Below are 27,933 nucleotides of genomic sequence, written 5' to 3' on the forward strand. Positions count from 1 at the left end.
AAAAGTACCAAAGGCCTTTCATTCTTTTACTACACAGACCTGAGTGCCCATTCAGTGCTCAGCTCAGCTCATGGTGATCTCTCACCCTGGTACTCAAAGGTGGTCTTCTTGAGGGGAAGAGAAACTTTAAACGGTTAATTACTTGCACAACTAGCCATGTAATTCTAACTGAGCTAAATGCTACTGGGAAATACAAGGTGCTCTGAGATAACTGAGTAGCTGCACCTGACTTGGAAGGCAGACGCAATGTGGTCAGGAAAGTCTTCTATGAGAAACTGATATTTGAGCTAAGATCTGGAGGAAGAAGACGAGTTAACCTAGTAAAGCTGCAATAAGAGAAAATGGGAAAGGAGGAAACAATGGCTGGCCTCCACATGCAGAGGCCCTGAAGAAATGAGAAGCAAATCTCTGGAAATACAAAAACTAAAAACAAATGTTTGGCCTGAGCTCAGGGAGAGAGATTAAGCTGATGAAGCAAACAGACTTCTACATCACAGTTTTAGCCTTTAGCCTAAGAGAAATGGGAAGCCATTTAAGAGTTTTAAGCAGAGAAATAGGATGAGATTTATTTTCTTAAAAATTGTCTCAGGGCGCCTGGGTGGCTCGGTTGGTTGGGCGTCCAACTTCGGCTCAGGTCATGATCTCATGGTTCGTGGGTTCGAGCCCCGTGTCCAGCTCTGTGCTGACAGCTCAGAGCCTGAGGCCTGTCTGGGATTCTGTGTCCCTCTCTCTCTCTGACTCTCCCCTGCTCACACTCTCTCTCTCTCTCTCTCAGAAATAAATTAAAAAAAAAAAAAAAACTGTCTCTGGTTTCAGTATGAAGAAAGGACTGGGTGGGAAGGGTAGAGGGTTCAGAGGGACTATGGCTGAGGCTACTGGAGCTATGGAAGTGAGACAGAGCAGGGTGACCCTGCCTAGAGGATGGCTAAGGGGAAAAAGAAGCAGGTGGATGCTGCATATTTAGGGTGTAGGTCACAGGGTCACCAGATGCCACTTAGAGAGGCAATCGGGTGACTCAGAGGTTTCTGGTGTAAGAAGGTTCACACATAGTGCTGCTACTGGTGATAATGTTCATACCCTTTGACCCAGTCATTCGTCTTCCAGGAATCTATCCTAGAGAAATAATCAGAAACTTGAACAAGATTTATTTTCAAAGATGCTCACTATAGTCTTATGATACTATCATACAACAAAATATTAGGTAGCCATTTTTTAAAAATTAATTTATTTTTTAATTTACATCCAAGTTAGTTAGCTATAGTGCAATAATGATTTCAGGAGTAGATTCCTTAATGCCCCTTACCCATTTAGTCCATCCCCCCCCACAACCCCTCCAGCAACCCTCTGTTTGTTCTTCGTATTTAAGAGTCTCTTATGTTTTACCCCCCTCCCTGTTTTATATTATTTTTGCTTCCCTTCCCCTATGTTCATCTGTTTTGTATCTTAAACTCCACATATGAGTGAAGTCATACGATATTTGTCTTTCTCTGACTAATTTCACTTAGCATAATATTCTCTAGTTCCATCCACGTGTAGTTGCAAATGGCAAGATTTCATTCTTTTTGATTGCTGAGTAATACTCCACTGTGTGTGTGTATATATATATATATATGTGTGTGTGCGTATGTATATATATCTGTGTATGTATATATATGTGTATGTATATATCTGTATATACATATATATATACACATACACCACACCACATATATATATATATATATATACACCACATCTTCTTTATCCATTCATCTATCAATGGACATTGGGGCTCTTTCCATACTTTGGCTATTGATGATAGTGTTGTTATAAATATTAGTGTGCATGTGCCCCTTCAAAACAGTATATATTAAATAGCCATTTAAAGTTTATTTTTGAAAGAGAAACAGAGTGTGGGAGGGGCAGAGAGAAAGGGAGACACAGAGTCCAAAGCAGGCTCCAGGCTCCCTCCAAGCTGTCAGCACAGAGCCCCATACAGGCCTGGAACTCATCAACCTTGAAATCATGACATGACCTGAAGTTGGACACTTAACCAGCTGAGCTACCCAGGCACCCCTAGGAAGCCATTTAACAGTCACATTTAGGGGCTCCTGGGTGGCTCAACCAGTTAAGCATTCCACTCTTGGTTTTGACTCAGGTCATGATCTCACGGTTTGTGGGTTCGAGCCCCAAGTTTGGCTCTGTACTGACAGCTGAGAGCCTGGTTGGAATTTTCTCTCTCTCTCTCTCTGAAACCCCTGCCTGCTCTCTCTCTCTGGATAAGTAAATAAAACTTAAAAGTCACATTTAACATCAAGAGAAACGTGTAGTAAAAAAAGGCAGGCTGTAAAAATTATTACTTTATTTTTAAAATACTAAAAGCCCTGCATAAACATTTATCAGAGTGTAACTAGTGGCTATATTTTGGTACTAGTACAGTGTTTTTAAATTTCTTTGGATCTTCCCATTTCTTCAATGTTTGCTACAATGACTAAATAAGGAGCATCTGGGTGACTCAGTTGGTTGAGTGTCTGACTCTTGATTTTAGCTCAGGTCATGATCCCAGGATTGTGGGACTGAGTCCCATGTCAGGCTCTGTGCTGGCTAAGGAGCCTGTTTAAGATTGTCTCTTGCTCTTCCTCTGCCACTCTCCCACCTTGTGCTCTCTCTATAAAATTAAAAAAAAAAAAATTGGGGGGGGGGAGGGACTCCTGGATGGCTTAGTTGGTTAAGCATCAGACTTTGGCTCAGGTCATGACCTCACAGCTAGTGAGTTTGAGCCCCATGTCGGGCTCTGTGCTGACAGTTCAGACCTGGAGCCTGCTTTGAATTCTGTGTTTTCCTCTTTCTTTGTCCCTCCCCCAGCCACACTATGTCTCTCTTTCTCTCTCTCAAAAATAAATAAACATTAAACACATTTTTTTACTTTTTAATGCTTAAAAAAATGAGAAAGTCATACTTTTATTTTTTTAATTATTTCTATTTTTAAGTAACATCTGTTGAGCATTTACTATGTGTTAGGCACATTTATGAATGTTTTATGTGTACAAACACATTTAATCTTGAAAACATTTCTAGGATACAAAAAAGTTAAGTAACTTGCCCAAAGTCACACGGTAAGCCAAAATTTGAATCCATGCAAGCTGATTTCAGAGTTAGCACTCTTACACCACTACCGTATACTGCTTGTGGAAGTACTGCATTTATACCCAAAGAAATAACTTTAAGAAGAATAATTAAGGCAACCTACTGAATAGGAAAAAATATTCAAAGGTCCTTAATCTGATAAGGGCGTAGTATCTAGAATATGGAGTTCCATACTTACAGTGGTTTGACTTAATAGTTTTTTAACTCTGTACGATGGTGTGAAAGTGATAATATTCAGTAGAAACCATACTTCAAGTTTTGAATTTTAATCTTTTCCCCAGCTAGTGATATGCACTGCGATATTCTCTTGTGATGCTGGACAGAGGCAGCAAGCAGTAGCTCCTAGCCAGACTACTACAAGGGTAAACCACAGATACACTTACAACCATTCTGTACCTATACAGTCGTTCTATTCTTCACTTTCAGTATTGCATTTGATAAATTATATGAGCTATTCAATACTTTATTATAAAAACAAGACTTTGTGTTAGATGATTTTGCTCAGCTGTAATCTAATAATAAGTGTTCTGAGCACATTTAAGGTAGGCTTATCTAAGCTAGGATGTTTGGTATGTTAGATGTATTAAATGCAGTTTTGATTTGAGATATTTTCAATTTATGATGGGCTTATCGGGACCTAATCCCACCATAAGTCAGGGAATATCTATAAGGATCTCTTTTACAACTCAACAACAAAAAGACCAAAATATTCCCCTAAAACCAAAAAATACTTCAATTAGAAAATGGGGAAAGAACTTGAATAGACATTTCTCCAACAAAGATACGCAAATGGTCAGTAAACACATGAAAAGATGCTCAATAGCATTAGTCACTAGGAAAATGCATATCAAAATGAGTTATAATTTTATATATATTATCCATAACATTACCCACCCACTAGGATGGCTGGAATAAAAAACAGGGTGAGTATTGACAAAGATGTAGAGAAATTAAAACACTCATACACTGGGGTGGGAATATAAAATAGTCCAGCTGCTTTGGAAAACATTTTGGCAGTTCCTCAAAAGGATAAACACAGAGTTACCATATGATTCAGCAATTCCACTTCTAGGTATAATCCAAGAAAAATGAAAACACATACTCACATAACAATGTGGACATAAATGTTCATAGTAGCATTATCCATAATAGCCAAAAAGTGGAAACAACACAAATGTCCATCAACTGATGAAAGGATAAACATAATGTAGTGTGTGTGTGTGTGTATATATATATATATATACACACACACACATACATATATATGTAGATCATATATATATATATATATATATATATATATGATCAGGATAAATACATTTTAGCAATAAAAATAAAGTACAGATATATACTACAACATAGATGAATCTTGAAAACATGCTATGACATGAAGAAGAAAGCTAGACATAAAAGGCCACATACTGAATGAGTCTATTTATATGAAATGTCCCAATAAGCAAATCTATAAAAACAGAAAGCAGAAGCACCTGAGTGGCCCAGTTGGTTACACATACAACTTCAGCTCAGGTCATGGTCTCATGGCTTGTGAGTTCAAGCCCCACGGAGTGCTTTCTGCTGACAGCTTGGAACCTGGAGCCTGCTTCAGATTCTATGTCTCCCTTTCTTTCTGCCCCTCCTCTGCTCGCTTGTGCTCACATGTGCGTGCATGCACACTCTCTCTCTCTCTCTCTCTCTCTCAAAATTAAATGTTAAAGAAAAACATAAACAAAAACAGAAAGCAGACTAGTGGTTGCAAAAACCTGGGGTAAGATGGAATGAAGAGTGACTGCTTAAGGGGTACTGGGCTTCTTTCTGGGGTGATGGGGTGATGAAATGTTCTTGAATTAGATAGTGGTGATTGTTGTACAAAATGGTGCATATGCTAAAACCACGGAATTGTATATTTTAAAATGACAAATTTTATGTTATGTGAATTACATCTAAATTTTAAAAAATTATCTTTAGTAAAAACTCAGAGCAGTTACAATTGCAGAGACTTTCTACTGTCTTTTTCTTTTATGGTGAAGTGTAGCTTGAAAATGTCAAATCACTGCGCCTCATCGACAAAACAGGTTTATAACAGTACCATTCTAAGAGGGTTTGAAGAAGGTTAAGAGAATTAATATGTATAAAGGACTCAGAACACTGCCTGACACAATAGCTCTCAACGACTGTTAGCAATTAATGGAAGTATTGCAGGTGGGAGTCTAACCACGGTGTGAAAAAATTACAATTCTTATTTATCTCCTGATAACTGTCTAATAGACACTTCACTGGATGAGAGATTTGACTAAAATCAAGAAAGAAAAAGCACAGGATGAATTTTTATGTGCTTTTTCTGGTCTAGCATTGAATTTTAAAATACAGTAAACATTTTGATCTGTGATTAGAGTGAGATGCCAAAGAGTTTGAGGTATTAATCCGGCTCTACCTGACACGAGTATGAGGGTGTTCTAGACACCAAAACCATATAGGTCTTGGGAGATATAGAAGGTCAGCATGCGAGAAGGAAGCTTGGAGAAGCTAGAAAGGAAATTGGGTAATTTTCTAGTTCCTTCTGAGTTATTAATAGATAGTCATAGAGCCACTTCATAGCAATGCTTCAAACACTGTGAAATTCTAGACTAGCAAACTTGCTTACATTTAAACAGAAGTTAGACACATTCTGAAGCCAGACAATAGTCATGGACTCCTTCAGATTAAAAACAGCACTGTTTATTTCCTTTAAATTATTTTTAGAGTTAACAGTAACTGCTTTGACTATAAGGCAAAATACCAAAATGTTACAAGTCTTGAGGGAAGAAGGAGATGGCAAAATCTAATTACTTAAGAGGATGAAAAGAAACCCAGCTTTACATACTTCTAACATTTATGCAGCACCATAGAGGTAAGAGAGCTGATAAAGCAGAGAGATAAAATTACAACCAAGAGTATAAGCACTATAAATATAGAGCCTGAAGCCACAAATGAAAGGACACATTCTACGTGAGTCAAAAGTTAAAAGACACTATAAGATTAGTATTAATCTTTTTCAGTCACAGGTGAACATAAAGAATAGTATGTTAGGGGCGCCTGGGTAGCTCAGTCGGTTAAGCCTCCTACTTTGGCTCAGGTCATGATCTCACCATGCCCAGGCTTGAGCCCTGTGTTGGGCTCTGGGCTGACAGCTCAGAGCCCGGAGCCTGTTTCCCAATCTCTGACTCCCTCTCTGTCTCTGCCCTTCCCCCGCTTGTGTTCTGTCTCTGTCTCTGTCTCTCCCAAATGAATAAACATTAAAAAAAAAAAATAGCACATTAACAAGCCTTAAGTGAACCACATTCAATGAGCCATAGTACATGGACAAATATTTTATATAAGGTTATCAACTATAGGTTGTTAAGTCCAAAAAAAAAAAACCTTAACACAAACTGTCCATCTGAAACTTCCAATGAAACTTTCCTATATGCAATGGTCAAAAACAGGATTAGAAATAAAGGATTCTCTATAGATAAAGAAACCACTGCTAAGACTATGGAAATGGTACTGAAGAGGCATCATTATGATGATTACTCATAGTCCTACCTGTGTCTGTTCTTTTCATTCCCATCCTGAATCCTATCTGCTTGCCATGAAGGACCTCAGAAAGGTGGTTAGCGGTCCAGTGTTGTGCTGGCCAATGAGAAGTCATGTTACAGAAGACTGCGGGTTGTTGTAAAGACATTATCATTTCTTTTGCTTTCTCTGGTGTAAAAGGTTTGATACGTTCACCTAGAGAGAGAAATAAACAGAGCAACAGGGAGATAGCTATGAAGTTATTTCATTTAATACAAAGAAAAAAATAGCTAATATCATTTCTATTATGGTACATCTTTCTATGGAATTATACATTTTACACTTTGTTTATTACAATTTACATAAATATTTGACCTCAAACACCACAACACTTAAATGATTTTTCTTATATAAATTTTAAATGTTGGAAAAAATTTAAACTTTTCAATGTCAAAAATGTTTTTTAAAAAGACCTTTCAATTGTATTTAAGTTTCAGAACGCATCATTTTTTGAGAACGGTATTTCCTAAACAGAGGCTTGTGTATGAATCGCTGATGGGAGCTACGCTGAAACAACCAGTGGTGCTGGAGCCAACAATCATCCCCCTTGCCTCACCATGTGTTTACCCAAAAAGACCACTGAGTCAGTCAAAGGGGTGTGGGAGGATTATTTTTGTTTCAAGATTTAAAACGATAGGGGCACCTGGGCAGCTCAGTCGGTTAAGCATCCGACTCTTGGTCTCGGCTCAGGTCATGATCACAAGGTTCGTGCTGATGGCGCAGAGCCTGCTTGGGATTCGTCTCTCCTTCTCTCTGCCCTTCACATGCTTGTGCTCTCTCTCTCAAAATAAATAAGTCAGCTTAAAGAATTTTTTTTAAAAAGGTAAAAAGATGTACTAGAATGGGTATCAGTGTTAGTCCTTGACTTCAACTGCATCTAAAAACAATATAAGGGATATGTACAAACTAATACTGTGACTTATTGAGTACTTAAATAAATGTCACAGAATCATAGACTATTAATCCTGGAGAGGATGGTAATAATAAGTGTTTGTTGAACAAGTCAGTTTCTCCTTAAAGACATCTTAAGATAGAAGTTTTATGGGAAAGTTAAAAAATGCTTCATACTCTGACTCCTGATATATATGTATATATAATAAGCATATACTTATGATTCTCTAGAACAATCAGATAAACCCTGTAATTCATTATCTACTATGCATTTATACTTAATTCAAAAAAACAAGGGGCGCCTGGGTGGCTCAGTCAGTTGAGTGACCGACTTCGGCTCAGGTCATGATCTCATAGCTCGTGGGTTCGAGCCCCGCGCTGGGCTCTGTGCTGACAGCTCAGAGCCTGGAGCCTGCTTCCGATTCTGTGTCTCCTTCTCTCTCTGACCCTCCCCTGCTCACGCTGTCTCTCTCTCTCTCTCTCTCAGAAATAAATAAAACATTAAAAATTTAAAACAAAATTCAAACAACTAGGAAAAGGTAATAAATTATCTGAATTCTCCCATCATCCAACTTTCTTCTAAACTTTCTCATCACTTCTTGGCCTTTTGGCTAAGATCAAGTGCATAAACTTTCTCATAAAAGGAAGAGGGATGGAGAAGGAGTCATCAGAAAATTAAATCATACTTGTCTGAATGTAAGTCTTGTTTTTAAAGAAAACGGGAATTTAAGTCAATTTGGTCTCCCTTCTCAGACAAGGACAAACACTCAGATTCCTACTCTAAACCCTATGAAAGTAAGCAAGACATCTGAGGACAGTCTGTCACTGTCTACGCAGTGAGGGCTCCCAAGTGAGGAGATGAGTGTGGACACTTAGGGAAAGGCAGGTAGAAGAGCTGGGGTGTGGGGGTGTGGGGGCTGCATGGAGGAAGAGACAAGGTACCCTTACGTCTCCAAGTAAATGAAGCCCCAAGCTTATCTTTAAGCGCTGAAGAGCCTGTAAGGGAAACAGAATGTGACCAGGAATAAAATTTTCTATCTTTCCTTGATAGATTGCACTTTTTGTTTTGCACTTTTGACATGTTTGATAAATTCACACTAGAGGTCTTGACCCATACTAACCTATAAATGTAAGTACAAGGCTATCTGGATCATGACATACCAAATCTTTCTGGACTTGGGAGCGCCTGGATTCCATGTACATGAAAATGGACAAGCTGTATTTTTTATTATATATGTTTTAAGTTTTGCTAGACTATGAGAAGCTCCAATGCATTCATGATAATACTCCATTGTTTGTGGCATATAAATTAGTGCTATCCTTTGGCAAACAACTGGAAAAATGAAGCAGAAGTCTGAATAACCACTCATTAACCTAGTAACTCATGTTATAGGAATTCACTTTTAACAAAATAATCATCATTTATATGCATACTCATATACATTGTATATGTACACACATACCCATAAAATATCTATTACCATAATATAAAAACTGAAAATATAAGCAGCCTAATGTCGAAAAGTAGAAAAATATTTACTGAATATTACTATTATGTAAATTTCTCCCATGTGTATATCATGTAGAAATGTGTGGAGACGTGAAGACTGGACTGGACTTAGCTGCTGTACTAGCCAAGTAAGAGGTGTATAGTAAGGCCTTGAACAACATGGGGTGGCAGTAAGGAAGGCAGAGATGGTAGAGGTAAAGAAATACTAAGAGAATAGTATCAAAGACTAATACTATTAAAGAGATGTGGGGTGGGAAGCAGATGCAGCTATAAGGGAGATGGAGGTTTCCAGACTCTGACTTGACATAAAAAAAGTTACAAGCAACAGCTCATTCTAGTGGAAAGATGAAGAGTTTGGTTTTGAACATCATCATCATAACAATACCATATATTTACTCCTACAATGCTTTACTATTTGCTATGTAGTTTTATATACATTAAAACTGCTCATTTGATCCTCTAGGAAGCCTATAAAACACAGGCAGAGAAGGCATTTTATTTCCATTATCCAAAGGAAGAATAGAAAGCTCAGATATCAAAGGTCAACACACCAGTGATGAACTGGAACTACAGGTCACATTCCTTGATTCCAAGTCCCATGCTCTTTCCACTGCACAAGCTTACTTCTAGAGAATTAAAACCATGGGACCCATACTAACACTACAAACTCAGGAGAGTATAATCTGAAAAGAGAAAAAGAATAAGTTAAGGAAAGCTTAAGACTGATTCATGGATAATAAATCCACGTGTGCTGTTGGGGAGAGAGGAATGTTTTGATTTGTGCGTATGTGGGCAGGGGGTAGTGGAGTAATACCTGTAGTAGACTGTTAGTTGCTTACCTTATCCAATACCCACTCTCTTCTTCCTTACTAACAGAGCTTTGAGCAATGGGCGTGGCTGAAAAATTACAATTCCTAGACTCCTTAGCAGATAGGAGTGGCCAGAGATACCTCTGGAAGTTGCTGAGTCAGCCTTTTTGCCCTTAGCCTTCTCTCCTATATTTTGCCTGAAAAACAGACATATTTTTGAGAGATAAGAGAGAGGCCCAGGGAGTGCCTGGCTGGCTCAGTTGGTAGAGCATGCAACTTTTGATCTCAGGGGCATGAGTTCAAGCCCTACGTTGGACATAAAGATTACTTCATTTTTTTTTTATTTGAAATTTTAAAAAAGAAAGACCCATGAAATTGCAAACCCAGCTAAAAGAATACAAAAAATGTCCATCTCTGTGCCACTGAACCAATACCAGCAATATTCTACCTCCTGGGCCCTTTAGCGTATAAAAATGAACTCTTATGGTCAAAACTGCTACTGATTCATAACTGGTTTAACACCTTGCCTTCTGAGGCTATTGTTTTCAAGGACAACCATATTCTCTATATAAATTACTCTGTGACTTCCACTGAATGAATCATGGCTGGTCTGACCCTATAATAGCATTCTTTCGTTTCTACAGTTGTGAAATAGTCAAGCTTTGAACACTTTGCTTCTAGAACTTTAAAGAGTAGAGAAAAAGAGAAGCACCAGAGCTTTTGGGGTAGGGATTTATTTATTCTGCTTATTTTAATCAGAGGCAATAGATCAGGCTTTGAATGCTCCCAAAAGAGTTGTCATATTTGGGTAAGATATATCTTGCCATCCATACACAAATAAATACATGCTCATTAGTAACACATGAGTAGTGTTTTGACACAATAGCTTCAAAGAAATATTTTTTCCTCTAACATAATGTCTTTTAAAAAAGTATTTAATGATCTGATCTAAAAATCCCAGACATCCCAGAAGTTATTTACTAGGAGATCCTAAAAAGAAAAATTTGCTGAGAAAGCACGTAGCCCAGTGATTAAAATACATTAAATGCTCAAACATTTGCTAAATGAATAAAAAGTACTATAAAGTGTGTGCAGAACAGAGCAGTAGGATGCTCACTATAACAAGAAATTAGCATTTTTACAGAACCTCAGGCCTACCAATGAAATAAAACAATCAGCTGGTCATGAAATAAAAGTAATCTGGCTTCTGATAGTTTAATCAACAATGAACTGGGCCATTAAATTAACAAATTTAAGTGTTACAATTTTCTTTAAAAAAGAATGCAATCTACATTGTATTAATTAAATAGCCTAAGGATGCTCTCAGTTGCTCCAAGGCAGGAATATTTGCAAAGAGCTATAAAAATTCTGAAGCAACCTTGACAACCTTTAAAGGATAAGTGTATTTAGGTCTAACTTGGAGCATCAAGCAATTTCTAATGAGAATACTTAGAAACTAGATGTTGCACAACAGTCTTTTCTCTTTCTAAATGCAGTATGTTATTCAGACAATTGATTACAGCTTTGGTGTCAACTAATTCTTTGGAAGTAGTGAAACATGATCAAAAAGCAAATTGCCTTTTTCTCAGCAATTTTTCTTTAATTAATGCAAACTATAAGATACTTTCTCTGAATTTGTTAGCAATCTGCCTTCAGTCAATTAATACACGGCTTGGATTTATATCCAAGATTTAGAATTCAAGAATAAGGAAAATTTACCAAGTTTCCAGAATTCCCTCCTAATATTGATAGAACATAACAAAGACAAAGATCCTAAAACTAAAATTAATTCATCTCTCATGTCAGGCATAATTTTAATAGAAATGTTAATAATTATAAAATTTTAATTAAATTTTATTAGATTTTATTAAAACGCATATTTAAAACTTTCAGAAAGTGAGAGGAGAGTAAGTCAGAAACTGCATCCTTGCATGGTAAGCTAAATTATTTCTAAACATATACATGTAAGCCTATGATGGTTTCATTGATCTGACAACTACAAGAAATTTTTAAACTTCTGAATAGTAGATATTGGGTAAAAAATAATGAACATTTGGATCACATCACAGAATTATGTAATTACTACTTAACAAAATGACTGTTTGTATTAAAGACCAAATGGTAAAACTTACAACAAAGATAATTTTTCATTTTATAGTCACTATTTTAAAATGTCAATACAGGGGTTGTGTCTGGGTGGCTCAGTCGGTTAAGCATCTGACTCTTGATTTTAGCTCAGGTCGTGATCTCACAGTTTCAGTTCATGGGTTCAAGCCCTGTGTAGGATCCTGCACTGGCAGCATGGAGACTGCTTAGGATTCTCTCTCTCCCTTCCTCTCTCTTTCTCTCTCTGCCACTCCCCACTCACACACTTGCCCTCTGGCCCTCTCTCAAAATAAATAAACTTTAAAAAAAATGTCAATACAGGGCACCTGGGTGGCTCAGTCAGTTAAACATCCGATTCCTGATCTCAGCTTAGGTCTTAATCTCAGGGTTGTGAATTCAAGCCCCGCTCTGGGCTCCATACTGGGTGTGGAGCCTGCTTAAGGAAAAAAAAAAAAAGGCAATACAAACCAAGAACATTCTCCTGAAAGTTAACAAAATGTTTAATTAAAATGAATAGTCATGAAACCTTTGGATTTCACGGTCTAGCAGGTGTTAACACTGAAGAAACCATAAATAGAAGTATTGAGGCTCTTATGACATGATCCTTCCAATACCAATGCTGGGTGTGGTAGCGAACCCCAAGTAGTTTCAGGCTGGGAACAGGAGGCAGTTACATGCTAGACACTTCCCATCCACATCTTCCCATCCTCTTACACTTGTATCTTTTGCCCAGCAAGGCCAGAAAATCCATTTAGGGCCAGAAAATGGCTCATAAATAAGACTTCTAAGTTCAAAAGTTATACTGTTCCTAAACTTAAAGGAAAAGCAAATCTATGTTTTAAGTGAAGTTAACACTAGGAAAAATAGAAACAATACCAGAAAGTCTCAAAGACTAAGGTTCTTTAAAATCCTCCAAAATTATCTTCAAAATTTCTACCAAAATGTTTCCATCTAGCTCTTCAGATTCCGCTAAGTAAATTTTCCCTATTTCAAAATAAAATGGGTATTTATGTAACTACTCATAGAAAATATTCAACAACAGAGTCTTAAAAAGATATTTGCTCACCCATATTCATAACAACACTATTCATAATAGCCCAAAGGTAGAAGCAAACCAACCATCCATCACACGGTGGATATCATTCAGCCTTAAAAAGGAAGGAAATCCTGTCACATGTCATGGATAAACCTTGAACATATGCTAAGTGAAAAGAGCTGGTCACAAAAAAAGACATCTACCGTATTATTCCATCTACATGAGGTACCTAAAAATGTTCAAATTCATAGGTACAAAGTAGAATAGCAGTTATCAGGGCCTGAGGGGAGGGAGGAAAGAGGAGTTGTTTACTGGGTACAGAGTTTCAGATTTGCAAGATGAAAAAAGTTCTAGAGATCTGTTTCACAACAATGTGAATATACTTAACACTGAGTTGTACTCTTTCATAATAATGGTTAAGATAAAAAATTTCATGTTGTTTTTAACCACAGTTTAAAAATTCAACAGTATAGTTTATCTGACATTTGTCCTTATCAAATATAAAGTATTTTAGCTACACATGAATTACATATATGCTCTACTATGGAAATTGTTCTACTTTTTAAGACTACAGAAGCTTCTGCTTTTCTTTAAGCTCCCCTGCCTCCTTTCGCCACTTTCTCTTTTAAAAATGAGGGGCAAAAAATGACTGAGAGAGTATGACATTTTCAACTGAGGAAAAGTAAATCCAGTCATGTGAAAGTGTCAGCTCTATAAGAACTCAAGTCCCTGAAACTCTGTAATAAGATACTTCCTTGGGAATGTCAACCTTAAAACTGCCTGTTATTTTACCAGCAAAATGAGCTTGTTTGGGAATAGCAGAGGAATTACAATTCAGCATCAGCAAATGGACTTTAGGAGGAAATTGGGAAGGGTTGTTTTGAACAAAAGTTCATTGGAGAAGAAAAAGAGTTGGAGGTTGTGGTGGTTTCTCATTGGCTACAAGTGGTAGTTAGCGCATTGTTCGAGGGGCTGGGTCAGATCTTCCTTCTTTTAAAAGCAGGAAATAAATTCCCCTGTGAAGTATCCTCCCTTATCAAGATTTAATTCTTATCTACCTTCTTACAGCTGCAAGGAGTGGTATGTGCAGGAGAGAGAGCCCCCTTAAGGGCTTCTCAACTCCATTTTAAATGTTTTCTTTACTCATTTCAGGAAGGACTGGAAGAAGAGTTACTAAGAATACATTCTTCTCTTCATCACGGCATAAACCTGGCTACAATTAAAACAAGAGCCAAGACAAAGGACATAATAACCTCAGTCTGAAAGGCAGAATCAGATTCAGAGAAGTACAACTTTTAATTTCCTGAAAAGTTTCAAACAATTCATAATCCTATAACATCTCACACTTAGTATTTAAACTGATTCTTAACATTAAGTAGTTTCATGTTTGTTTGCTTGTGTTTTAAGAATTTATTTTAGAAAAAAAAAAAAAAAAGAATTTATTTTAGGGGCGCCTGGTTGGCTCAGTCGGCTAAGTGGCTGACTTCGGCTCAGGTCATGTGATCTCATGGTTCGTGGGTTCGAGCCCCGCATCGGGCTCTGTGCTGACAGGTCTAGCTCAGAGCCTGGAGCCTGTTTCAGATTCTCTATCTTCCTCTCTCTCTGCCCCTTCCCTACTCACGCTCTCTCTCTCTCTCTCTCTCAGAAATAAATAAAAAAACATAAAAAAAATTTATTTTGGAGTAGTTTTAGGCTTACAGTGAAATTGAAAAAAGGTGCAGATTTCCCATATATCCCCTTCCCACATATGCATAGCCCCCCCCCCATTATCAACATCATTCGCCAGAATGGTACATGTGTTTTTTTGTTTGTTTGTTTTGTTTTTTACCAAGATAAACCTCAATTGACATATCATAATCACCCAAAGTCCACAGTTTCTCTTAGGTTTCAGTCTTAGTGTTGTATATTCTACAGGTTTGGACCAAATGTAATGACCATTAATATAATATCAATAGAATATCCATCATTATAAAGTCATACAAAGTATTTTCATTGTCCTAAGAATCTCGTGCTTTGTGTATTCATCTAATGTTTGTTTTCTTCTTTTTAAAAGGAAACAAATCATCTTTACTAAATAATAAAATATTATGAATTTTAAACTATAATAGCAGTAATATAGTTCTTTTGCATTTTAAGGTCTCCTTTATTTTCAAATAAGGATTCCAATGTATTTGATTATCAATATGATCATGCTTTGCCTTTAGTAACTTTCAAGCTATTACTTCAAAAAAAAAATCACATCCTTGTAGGCAAGACAGTTACTTTTATATCCCTAGAACTTAACACAATGTTTGGCATAAACTGATAATAAATAAATGTTTTCTGAATTCACATCTCAGTTGTATATAAAATATTACAACTAACCACTTGTTTTCTCTACTTCTGCATAATGAACTATTGAACATGAGAAACATGCTCAAAACAAAGAGATCAGTTCCATAAGTTCATGCTCACCTCCAATGGGTGCCTTTTCTGCTCCCAACTCATTAGTTATCCCTAGTCGATTCCTAATCCCTTGCCCCTTCAGCACCAATTCTAAAGCTTCTTCACTTTCAAATCCCCAGTACCTTTCTCCACTTCCTCACTCTTTGTGGTGCCTTGCTCTATTATTCTTAGAAAACTGAAACCCATGATTTCCCTCGTCTTTACTTCAACATTTTTGGTTCACCCTGCTCTCGTCTGGTTTCAAAGGACACAACCTGCATTCTCTGCTACCAATTCTACTCTAGAAGAACCAGTCTGTCTCCTCACCTTCCTCCCTGCCCTCTGCCCCTACATGTCTCAGGCTTTTCTCTACTCACTTCCACTACCAGCCTCACCTGCCAGACTCGGCCTCTTCCATTCATTTCTATATTCAAACTATACCAAACTTTCAAATTAGTCTAAGAAGTACAGACCAATCCAATTTACATTAGTTCTTTCTTCTTTCAGCCTCAAAGCACTTAAGATGTATAGTATTTACTTCCCAACTAATTGCTTCCTGCCTTGTGGATATGTCTTATACTACAATTCTATCTGCATCTTTTCCCAAACTATATTTACAAGTCATTTTAAGGCAAGGACTGTCTTCTACCCTACTGTATTAAACAGTCTTCTGTTTATAATATATAGTCAAATACTTTCTGATAACGGGGCAGTAATAAGTTTGCTTAAAAATTAACTTTCCTACGACTCTCACAATTCATCATTATATAGAACACACTGACCCTTTCACATGCATGTATTTAATGTCTGTACTTTTTTTTACACTTTGTTCATATAACCCTTACGTAATTTAAAGCAAAGCCTTTTCTTCCAGTAGGATTTTGCCTATTTAGCTTACTTTGGGTTTTTTAAGTGTTTATTTATTTTGAGACAGAGAGAGAGAGTGCCTGTGTGCATGTGAGTGAGAGAGGGGCAGAGAGAGGGAAAGAGAATCCTAAGCAGGCTGCGCCCTGTCACCAACCATGGGATCTCACCAATCATGAGATCATCACTGAAGCTGAAATCAAGAGTCTGATGATTAACTAACTGAGCCAACCAGGCACCCTTATTTAACTTACTTTGTCATGGTATGAACAGTCACCCCAAAGTGGAGTTTCTAGGGAGGATGACAGTTTAAAATGAGGTTGAAAGTTCCACAGATAGGATTCTGAGAATCTAATACAAAAATATAAAGTCACCTGCAAAATGGGTGTGCATGCTGCGTTTTCCGGGGAGTGGATCCATATTTTCATTAGATTTTTTTTCCTTCCTTATTACTTCAAGATTAAAAATCACAAGTGTCCTTACCACAATGAGATATCACTTCACACCTGTCAGAATGGCTAAAATTAACACCTCACGAAACAACAGATGTTGGCAAGGATGTGGAGAAAGCCGAACATTTTTGCACTGATGGTGGGAATGCAAACTGGTGCAGCCACTCTGGAAAACAATATGGAGATTCCTCAAAAAGTTAAAAATAGAACTGCTCTATGACCCACCAATTAGTTATCCAAAGGATGAAAAAAATGCTGATTTGAAGGGGCACATGCACCCCAAGGTTTATAGCAGTGCTATCAACAATAGCCAAACTGGGGCACCTGGGTGGCTCAGTCGGTTAAGCGTCCGACTTTGGCTCAGGTCATGATCTCACAGTTCGTGGGTGTCAGCCCCAGGTTGGGCTCTGTGCTGACAGCTAGCTCAGAGCCTGGAGCCTGCTTCGGATTCTGTATCTCCCTCTCTCTCTGAACTTCCCCTGCTCACGCTGCCTCTCTCTCTCAGAAATGAATAAAACATTAAAAAAATTTTTTTAAACAAAAACAAAACAAAACAAACCAATAGCCAAATTATGGAAAAAGCCCAAATGTCCCTCAACTGACAATCAGATAAAGAAGATGTGGTATATATAATGGAATAGTACTTGGTGATCAAAATGAATGAAATCTTGCCATTTGCAACATGTGGATGGAACTAGAATGTATTATGCTAAGTGAAATAAGTCAATCAGAGAAAGACAAATCTGTGATTTCACTCATATGGAGGGAGAATTTAAGAAACAAAACAGGTGAACATAGGGGAAGGGAAGGAAAAATAAGATAAAAACATAGAGGGAGGCAAACCATAAGAGACTGTTAAATTCAGAAAACAAACTGAGGGTTGATGGAGGGGAGGTGGGTGATAGGGAGATGGGCTAAATGGGTGATAAACATTAAGGAGAGCACTTGTTGGGATGAGCACTGGGTGTTACATGTAAGTGATGAATCACTAAATTTTACTCCTGAAGCCCATACTACACTGTATGTTAACTGACTTGAATTTAAATTAAAAAAAAAAAAAAACTATACTGAAATTAAAATAAAAAAGAAAACAATAAAATAAAGATAAAACTAATATCAATGCTAATCAACAAACAAAAAAGAATCACAAGTTTCCTCAAAACATTAAATAAGAAGGGGCGCCTGGGTGGCTCAGCTGGCTAAGCATTTGACTCTGGCTCAGGTCATGATCTCATAGTTTGTGAGTTCAAGCCCTGTGTTGGCCTCTGTGCTGACAGCTCAGAGCCTGGAGCCTGCTACAGATTCCGTGTGTGTGTGTGTGTGTGTGTGTGTGTGTGTGTGTGTGTCTGCCCCCTCCCCATAGGCACTGTCTCTCTCTTTTTCTCTGTCTCAAAAAGAAATAAACACTTAAAAAATAGTAAATATGGAATTATCTTAGGACCTAGCGATTTCGATTTTAGATATATAATCAAGAAAACTGAAAAGATGTTCACACAAAACATGTATATGAATGTTCACAGCAGCATTATTCATAATAAATAAAAAGTGCAAACAACCCAAATGATAAATGGATAAACAAAATGTGGTATTACATACCATGGAATATCACTCAGCCATAAAAAATAATGAAGTATTGATACGTGCTACAATACAGATGAAGTTTAAACATATATTGCAATGTGAAAGAAGCCAGACACTGAAAGCCCCACGTTGCATGATTCCATTTATATGGATCATTAGAGTAGGCACATATCCACAGAGACAGAATAGACTAATGACTGCCAGGGGCTGGGAAGAGGGTGTAATTGAGGGCAACTACTAATGGATACCAGGGTTCTTGGTGTGATGAAAATGTTCTGGAATTATGGTAGTAATGGCTGCACAACTTTGTGAACATACTAAAAACCACTTAATTGTATACTTTAAAAGGGTGAATTTATGGTAAGTGAATACTATATCTAAAAAAAAAAAGCCTCCTCTTACCCAGCTGTATGCTTGATTATCTTCTGCATCATCTCTCCATACCTAAACTCTATGCATATACACATTGCTCCCAGTCACCTCCTTTTCTTCAGGTTCCTAATTTACATGTAGTTTCTCAGGCTGAAAAATTCCAGAGATCTAGTTTCTTTTCTCTCAGTTTCAACACCCAACAGTCACCAATGCCAGGCCTTTTTATTACTAATAAAAATGGTTACCACTCTTGAACATGTAATTCCTGCCAGACACTATGCTAGATGAAACCACAATTATCTTAAATTTTTACAATAATCATGCATTTTACAGAGGACAAAACTGAGGCTTCAAAGATAAGTACCTGTCCTTTAGTCTTTCTCCCTCCCATCTGTCCTCCACTCTTTAGGCAGAGTGATCCTCCTAAAACCAAATCTGATCAAGTTACCCCCTTAACTAAAGCTCTTTAAAGGTCTCCTACTGTTATAATGTCTAGACTCCTTAACATGGCACAAGGTGCCCTCCATAATTCCTCTTCTCTCAACACTTTTAATACCAGCTTCTTTCAGCTCCTGGACCATGCCATGCTCTTTCTCCTCCTGCCTCTGGACTTGGCAGAGTTCCCTTAATCATTCACTCAACAGACACGTATGAGGTACCCACTATGTGCCTGGCATTGTACTTGCTGCTCAGGCACATGTGGTGAAAAAAACAGATATAGGTCCTGCCCCCACGGTACTTAACATCAAGTGAAGGAAACAATACTAAACAAATAACTACAGGTTGTAACAAGTAAAATGAAGATGCAGGATGGTGTATTATAGAACATTTAGGGTTAGAAATCAGGGGAAAACGACAGTGATTGTTTTAGATCGGTTGGTCTGGTAAGAACTCAGGTGGTGACACACTCCAAAACCTGAAGATTAAGAAGCCAACTATATGAAAAGTAGACAACAGGAGGGGGCAGTGAGTGACAACAGATACTCCTGGGGACATCAGCAGTGCCCAGACCAAGGATTTTTGTGGTCCATAGTTGAGAGTTTGGATTTTATTGTAAGTGCATTGGAATTCACTTAAGAATTTTATGTAAGGGAGTATCACTTTTTTTGTTGAATGGAGAAGGGACTAGAGAGGCACAAGATAAAAAACAGGTCACATGGCCTGAAGATATAGGAGGGGTGTAGGTGAGAAATGTGGATGATTTAGACGAGAGTCTGATAGTGAAGGAGGAAAAAAGCAGACAAAGTAGATGCAGAACTGACCTGACTTGCAAAGTCATCCACTGAAAGTGATGAAGAGAGGATGTACAGAGTTGGGGGAACTGTCAGTGGAGGAAGTAAGCTTAACACAGAAACAGAACTAGAGGATCTGAGGCCCATGCTGACTGAATATTCAAGAAGTCGATCATTTTCATTTTATTTATTTTTCTTTCATAGTTTATTGTCAAGTTGGTTTCCATATAACACCCAGTGCTCATCCCAACAAGTGCCCTCCTCCATGCCCATCAGATCATTTTCATCTTAGAGTGTCATCAATTTACCCAGGACTTTTTCCAGCAAAATTGAGCCATGTAAGTGCAGGTGCAAAGAGGACAAAAGGTTGGGTGCATCCAGATATGAATTTTGCCAGAGGAATAAAAAGGGAGGGAGGGACAAGAGAACAGCGCATCTTCAAGGAAGAGATCATGATAAAGTAGAGCATGCATTCTGAACTGGAGAAGGGGGTACAGACGGACAGAAAATGGAAGGATCAATGGATGGGGGGTATAGATGAAGTTCAAGAATTGTATCGTTGGCGTACATAAGGGAGTTTATAAAACTGTGGTCAGACTAGGAGGAAGTTATAATCGTTTCTTCTGCTTTCTGCTTGGATTGGTGATTTTCCCCTCTAGGCAAAACATGACTATTTAATCTCCAACCACACCCATCTTGTGTTTTTCTGCTGTCTTCCACAACCCCCAGCACTATCACCTGAGTTTGTCATATCTCATCCAATCTTAAAGGCCCATCTGCAACTACTCCTTCCTTGAAGCATTTCCACACAGATCTTTCCTCTTGAGAACAACCCTTGCCCAATGTGTACTGCTGGTAGTATTCATGTTACCAGATATTAGTCAATCTTTTCCTTTGTAGGCCCCTTTACTCATCTGGAAAAAAAGCATTATTATAAGCAATCAAAAAGTCTGGATCCAGTGGCAGTACCCAGAACAGTACCAGGCACAGAACTAAGAGAGACCTCAGGCACATGGGTCACCCAACTTCACTGGTTATCTAAGGCATTTTTCCACCGAAGTTGAGCAAAATCTCATAATCTCTGTTCATAAGAGTCCTAGATATTTCCATTTACCTCAAGAGTTGGCTCCATTTATACAAATGTAATTTTAATCCACTCAAACCACCCTCGTGGGTGAATCAGCACTGGCAGGATGTGGGGATTCAGGGCCTGTACGATGACTGGAAATCCGGATGCCCCAACTTGAGAAACGCCACGTTCACTAAAGATAATAATTTTCCTCACAGTTTAATGCAGGGCCAGAAAGACCTGAAATAAGAGCTAAATCAAACGGCCACACGAGAGGCAGCAAGAGGCAGCTGGCACAGAGGTGTACTCATGCTCTTTGACTTCAGCGTGGCGCCTACCTTTCACCTCTCCTGCTCCAGCTGCTGGGGCCGTGTCAGTGGTCGCCCGCGAGCTTGTTGCCATGGCTGGCTCCGCCCCAACCCCAAAGCTGAGTGGAGTAGGTTCAAAGGAGGGCCAAGACCCGGGCTCTGGGATCGCACTACAAGGAGTCGCCGTAGCTGATGCACGTCTCTTCCCGGAAGCACCACTTACGCAGCTGTCACGTGACGGGCGCTGGGCGGGGCCACGCAGGTTTGTTTTGATTCCCTTGTTGTTGAAATATAAGCACGTGGCCTGGCTGTAGCGCCCAGACTTTACTTAACCTCCTTTCGTTGTAGGCTTTTCTCGGCTTAGTTTCTGCTCCTTCTATTTTTTTAGTCTGGTCCTTCCTATCTGCCTTGGCGCTTTCCTCCTACAGTATTGGAGTTTTAGGGGATGGTTTGCAGTTTTGTGGGGCTCGGGGCAGTGGAATGTGAGACTCTGCCTCCGGTTACTCTGGCCGCGCTCACCAGCTTTGGGCACCAGGAGATCTCACGCCTCTCTTCCACCTCTCTTGCCCTTCTGGCAGCAACTTGACTCCATCTGGTTTTTGTGGCAGCTGGGTTATACGAACCTCAGGCAACTGTCCTTTAATTGCGTTCTCCGTGACTCATGTCCCGACCCACACAAGCCAAATCGCTTGACCTAGGGTTTCAAGGATACTAACCGACAGCTGCCAGGCTTCTGGATTTGAATAATGAAATAAACAATCTGTTGCTTGATCAAGAGATCAACAATCCCCACCCTTCTCACTTTTCTTCTGGTCAAAATTATAATAACTGGAGATGGATCTAAGTGATTAGCGACAGAAATCTAGTTTTAACCTATCTTTATTGCTAGTCTATTACTGACAACGGGTAGAAAGATATCTTTTTTTAAAAAACATATGAATGGAACTAATTTATAATCTCAGTGAGTAAAACAAAAAGCTGGTAAAACTAGGCAGTACTTTATATAAAAAAATAAACAAGTGACGTTCATGCGTTAAATCCAACGGCTCAATCTTATTCTATCTCCCCTTTCATTTCTGAAGTCAGAAACCCAACAAAAATAACAACCCCAATATAGAAGCGAGCATTAGCTTAAGTGACCAGGTCACCGGGTTGTTTATTGAGCACGTGATGTAAACTTCGGCGCTTCCTCCAGCAATCCCAGGTTCCTTGCTCAACCTCCTCTTAACACAGCCTCTCCGGGAGCTTCCTTTTTCCCGGGCTCAGCCGAGCCCCTCCCGCCTTTTCAGTTCCTCCCCGTCCTCTCCCGGGGAAGCTGTCTTCACTCCTTCTCCAACCTCTCCAGCACCCGGAGGGGGCGGCGGGCCGCCGGAGTCCGGTACCCCAGCCTCCTCCCAGCCCGCCGCACCTGCCCCGCCTTCCAGCCCCAGGCCGGCTGGCGCGGCGCAGGCGCACCAGGCGTGGACCGGAGGCCGAGGGCTACCACAGCAGATTCGGCCTCCGCCTCCTGCTGCCGCAACCGCGCGGGGCTGGTCGGCAGCCACCCGGGCCGCGCTGGGCAGGGGCCCCCGCGGGCCGCGCGTTGTCATGGGTGCGGGCTGGAGCACCGAGGAGGAGCGGCAGCCACTGCTGGGGCCCGGACTCGGGCCTGCGCCGGGGACTGTCTGGAGAAGCCGGGAGGCGGCGGCGGCGGGGCTGCCCGCGGCGATCCCGGGTCCCGGGAGGGTGTACGGGCGCCGCTGGCTGGTGCTGCTGCTCTTCTCGCTGCTGGGGTTCGCGCAGGGCCTGGTCTGGAACACCTGGGGCCCCATCCAGAACTCGGCGCGCCAGGCCTACGGCTTCTCCAGCTGGGACATCGCGCTGCTCGTGCTGTGGGGGCCCATCGGCTTCCTGCCCTGCTTCGCGTTCATGTGGCTCCTGGACAAGAGAGGTGAGGGGATCCGGGCTGCGCCCGACCGGCGTGGTCGCTCCTAGGGGAGCCAGAGCCTGCCAGCCGCCGCCCTCGGCTTCGTCTTAGGGGGTATGTGAGGTGACCGAGTGTTGCTGGTATCCCATTCCCGACTAGGAACCCTCCGTTCCCAAAGCGACAAATATGGGAAGGCTCCTTTGCTTTCCGTATTTATGTTTACATCAAGGCCCATTATGCAACAGCGGAGACTAAGCGATCTCTAAATGTTCACGTTTTTGCAGTGTGGACATCAGAGCATCCTCGTGCACGTGCCGTATATGTTTTTTACACCTGGCAAAAATGATGACTTGACTTCAGAGAGATTGGGAGATGTTGAGGGTGATAGGTCAGAAAATAGACCGATGATGCCCAGGTATAAGGAAGTATTGAGTTAACTTTGCATAATAGATGACTCCAGCCCAGGGCTGTTGGAAAACTCCGGTCCGATGTTTTGATTTCTCTAAAATGGTGAATGGCAGGTTTAAAGTGTGTGTTTGTGGGGCGCCTGGGTGGCTTAGTCGGTTAAGCGTCCGTCTTTCGCTTAGGTCATGATCTCGCGGTTCGTGGGTTCGAGCCCCGCGTCGGGCTCTGTGCTGACTGCCAGCTCAGAGCCTGGAGCCTCTTTCGGTCTGTGACTCCCTCTCTCTCTGACCCTCCCCTGCTCACGCTGTCTCTCTCTCTCCTAGAAATAAATAAAAAAAAAAACATAAAAAATTAAAAAAAAATAAAGTGTGTGTTTGTGTCTAGGTTGTTGTGTCAGTTGAGATTTATGACTCTCGGATAAAGTGTGGCAAATGAATGAAGAATCTGAGAAATACTCTGAACGGACATCTCACTTTACCTCTTGCCATGTGATTCTGTGGGGAGAAAAGAGAGATCATAGGACTGAATTATATACCACACAGGTGTGGGTAAATGATTCTTGATCAGTGTAATGTAACTGATGGAAAAGGAGGACAGTTTTAGGCATAGACGTATGCCAGTACAAGAGAAACAGCTTGATACGCTCTGTGTTTAGTTGGAGCGTTAATTGTAAGAAGACCATTGACCAACTGGGGCACTTTAGAAGTTGTGTGACAAGAATAATACAAGATGTATATATCATAACCTGTAAGATTGAGGGAACTGGGTGTGTCACGCTTCAAAAAGAAACCTGAGACAGATATAAAATATGAGAAGATCAAGTGAAAGAGGAATTAGACTTACTCTGCTTAGGCCTAGAAGGAAGAACAAAACCAAGTGAAGTTACAAAAGGATGTAACTCAAAGCAATAACGGAAGAACCTTCTAAGAACAAAAGGTGTCCAGCTCTGGAAGGTGTATCTTGACTGGCCTAGAACTTCCAGGTAGAGTAGGTACGTTTGCAGAGGACAGGTGTACTAGATGTTCAGGAAAGGTTTCTTGTAATGAATGGAGATTTTCTTTGTTTGGATTTATTTGTTTGCTTTTTTTTTTTAAATTTTTTTTAATGTTTTATTTATTTCTAGGAGAGAGAGAGAGACAGACAGCGTGAGCAGGGGAGAGTCAGAGAGAGAGGGAATCACAGAATGAAACAGGCTCCAGGCTCTGAGCTGGCAGTCAGCACAGAGCCCGACGCGGGCCCGAACCCACGACCCGCGAGATCATGACCTAAGCGAAAGTCGGTCGCTCAACCGACTAAGCCACCCAGGCGCCCCTATTTGTTTGCTTTTAAACTGACTGTATTTGGATCCACCAGTTTTTCCACCAACATCTTTTTTATTTTTCCTTTTCCAGTATTCGGTGTAGGGTTCCAATTACATTTAGTTATGATTTCTCACTAATCTCCTCCAATCTGTGACAATTTCTGTCATTCCTTACAAGGTTGGCTAAATTTAGGAGAAAATGTTATTTTGTTGTTTCTTCTTATTTATCTTTATATCGGGAGCATTTTCCAATATCATTTTCTAAATTTAACCAACCTTGTTTTTATGGTGGAAGAATGTTCATCTTTACTTTTTTTAAAATTATAATTGTATGAACTATCTGTGGCTGGATAAATTAGAGACTACCTGTTCATTTTATAAAATAAGCTACTTTAGGAATTCTTTTAGTAGTTCCTGTAACTACATGGGGAATTCAGATGTATATTTGCTGTTGGTTGAAGCTTTAAAACATAAATTTAAAAATTTTCTTTAAGGAAGTGGTTTTCCTTTTCAATAAGAGAAAGCTGCTATACTTTCATATATTGGCTGTCCTGCCGCAGATGTCCTATCTACATACAGAAGAAAGTAAGTTCCTGGCATCCTTGGGTCCTAAAACATCTTGCTCCATAAAGGGTAGATAGTTGTCTGGCCTTCCTGCTGTTGTGGGTCCCCACCAGCTTAGCATAGAAGACTGATTATCTTCCTAAAATGGGTTTTATACCCTCTTGCTGCTTTCCATCTTTCACAAAGAGGCAAAAAAGGACAGCTAGTGACGAGCCAAAAATTAAGTCCTCCATTAAGAGAAACCTCGGGCTGCACATAGCCCCAGTCCCAGTCCCAGGAAAAGACTCAGACTGTTCAAGGCTAAAGCCATCCTCAGACCGCCCTCAGTTCAGCTAATCAAAAAGAAAAAAAGAACCATTCCTATGGTCTGAGTCAAGGCTGGAAACTGCAGATACAAACTAGCTCCTTCTGCTTCTGTACCATTGCTTGAGGCTTGAGTTTCAGCCTCCCCGGAACTATCAGGCAGCTGCACACTGCCCAAGGCCGAAGAAACTGGCCACCACATCACTCCACCACACTACCCTGGCAAGACTCAATCAGGAAAGGCCTGCAGCCACCCTCCGCCTTACTGAAGGAAGGGCCTAGGGAGAGGGAAGTTAACCTGTTAGTCGCCGAACAAGACCCTAGACTCGCTCTATGATTGGCTGAATTCAAAGGTATCCTAAATGTTGTAATTGGATCCCGCCAAAAACCTGATGGCGGGAACCAATCAAATATGGTATATGTTCATATTTAAATATCAACCAATGACAAACCTGTAACCATAGAGATCTCTTGTCCCTCCCCACGACTTGTTTACTCCTGTCTATAAAAAGGCTGCAAAAGCTTGGTTCAGGGACTCTCAGCGTCACCGGCAACGAGTGCGAGGAGGTCCCGCTTCGAACCTGCAAACAAACAACCCTTGCCGATTGGCTTTGACTCTGGTCTCTGGTGGTCTGTTTTTGGGGGTCTCTCGAACTCTGGGCATTTCACTAGTAAGATAATAGGAGAGCCAAGAGCAAGTGTGCCCTAGAAGCCAAGTGAAGAAAGTTTTAAGAGGGAGATAGTACCTACATGTGTGCTGGGAGATAGCCTTCACAGAGCCTACATTCTAATGAGGAGGTCTAGGCAACAAACAAACATAAAATTAAATATTTACTATGTCAGATGGTGATAATTGCTCTGGAGAAAAATAAAGTAGGGCAAAGAGAAAGAGAGGAGGTCATGGTTGAAGAGTGGAATGCTTGTAATTGAGATGATGTCATGGATGCAGTGATAGTAAAGATAAGGTCAGAGTATAAGCAAGAAAACAGACTACTGTAGGGTAGAGGACATGGTCATGGAATAAGAAGCCAGGGGACTGAGAGCCCAGCATATTGAAATGATCATCTAGTGGATACCAGAATCACCAGATTTATGAAAAAGTAGTGTTACAAGAAAGAAGAATGAACTGAGAATTTGCAAATGGTGAGGGTGAATGCCTTGGAGACAGGGGTGCGGTGGTCTACAGAGGACTGCAGCAAGGCGTTTTGAGTGTTAGAATAGCAGGGGTGCCTGGGTGGCTCAGTTAAGCGTCCTACTTCGACTCAGGTCGTGATCTCATGGTTCGTGAGTTTGAGCCCTATATCGGGCTCTATTCACAGTGCGGAGCCTGCTTCAGATCCTCTGTCTCCTTGTCTCTCTTCTCCTTGCTCTTAAAAATAAATAAACATTAAAATTTTTAAAAAATAAATAAGTGATATTATTAAAGGAAAGACTATTCTGGCCATGATAGAGTAATAGGAACTGGATTTATCCTTCTATTTTAAACAACTACAAACAAAAAAATAAATGTGTATGAAACAGAGTTTTCAGACATTGGACAAAAGGCAGGGCAGGACAGTGATCGTTATGGATGCTTCAGTTTATTGCCTGGAGAGCATTGCCAAGTAGCAGTGCAGAGATGGGGAGTCCAGACAGCCCTGCAGTTTTCCTAAGTTGAGGAGACAGTTGAGAATTCCAGGAGGCCAACTTAGCTAGAATTTTTAGGGTGGAGTACCAGAGAGGAAAAAGCTTTATGGAAAGCTCTAGATCTACAGGGAATTCCTCTTGAGTCTTCAGTTGATAACTGATCAGTAGATACATGTGAGGAAACTACCAAACACCGGAAAAAGGACCAGGAAAAAGAACAGGCAGAGGCTCCTGGGTGGCTCAGTAGGTTACAGGTAAGACTTCAGCCCAGGTCATGGTCCTGCGATTCGTGGGTTTGAGCCCCTTGTGGGCTCTGTGCTGACAGCTTGGAGCCTGAAGCCTGTTTCAGAGTCTGTGTTTCCCCCCCCCTCTCTCTCTGCCCCTCCCCTACTTGCACTCTGTCTCTCAAAAATAAAAAACAAATATTAAAAAAAAAAGAAAGAACAGGCAGAACAATT

The 27,933-nt window shown here is 40.2% G+C and overlaps 2 protein-coding genes across 4 annotated transcripts in view; one reads left to right on the plus strand and one right to left on the minus strand.

Moving 5' to 3' along the window:
• HSPBAP1 (HSPB1 associated protein 1) overlaps window positions 1-21,568 on the minus strand; it is a 60,876-nt gene extending 39,308 nt beyond the window's left edge. The window contains exons 1-3 of one of the 3 annotated variants that reach the window (XM_039240678.1): window positions 21,402-21,480; window positions 9,670-9,801; window positions 6,688-6,873 (exon numbers count right to left, since the gene is read on the minus strand). In XM_039240678.1, coding sequence (XP_039096609.1) covers window positions 6,688-6,832 — 145 coding nt within the window. In that variant the 5' untranslated portion in view covers window positions 6,833-6,873; window positions 9,670-9,801; window positions 21,402-21,480. Of the gene's footprint in view, window positions 1-6,687; window positions 6,874-9,669; window positions 9,802-21,108 lie in introns of all 3 variants that reach the window. The other 2 variants (XM_039240677.1, XM_039240679.1) reach the window with 2 other exon arrangements.
• Window positions 21,569-22,859: 1,291 nt separating this feature from the next.
• The window catches only part of SLC49A4 (solute carrier family 49 member 4), a 76,806-nt gene continuing 71,732 nt past the window's right edge, over window positions 22,860-27,933 (plus strand). Inside the window, exon 1 of the mRNA XM_039240651.1 lies at window positions 22,860-23,301. Within this exon, the coding sequence (XP_039096582.1) occupies window positions 22,959-23,301 (343 nt within the window). The 5' untranslated portion in view covers window positions 22,860-22,958. The remainder of the gene's footprint in view (window positions 23,302-27,933) is intronic.

This window comes from Hyaena hyaena, unplaced genomic scaffold (genome assembly GCF_003009895.1).
Source record: "Hyaena hyaena isolate Hyena2069 unplaced genomic scaffold, ASM300989v1 scaffold_180, whole genome shotgun sequence".
Classification (NCBI taxonomy): domain Eukaryota; kingdom Metazoa; phylum Chordata; class Mammalia; order Carnivora; family Hyaenidae; genus Hyaena; species Hyaena hyaena.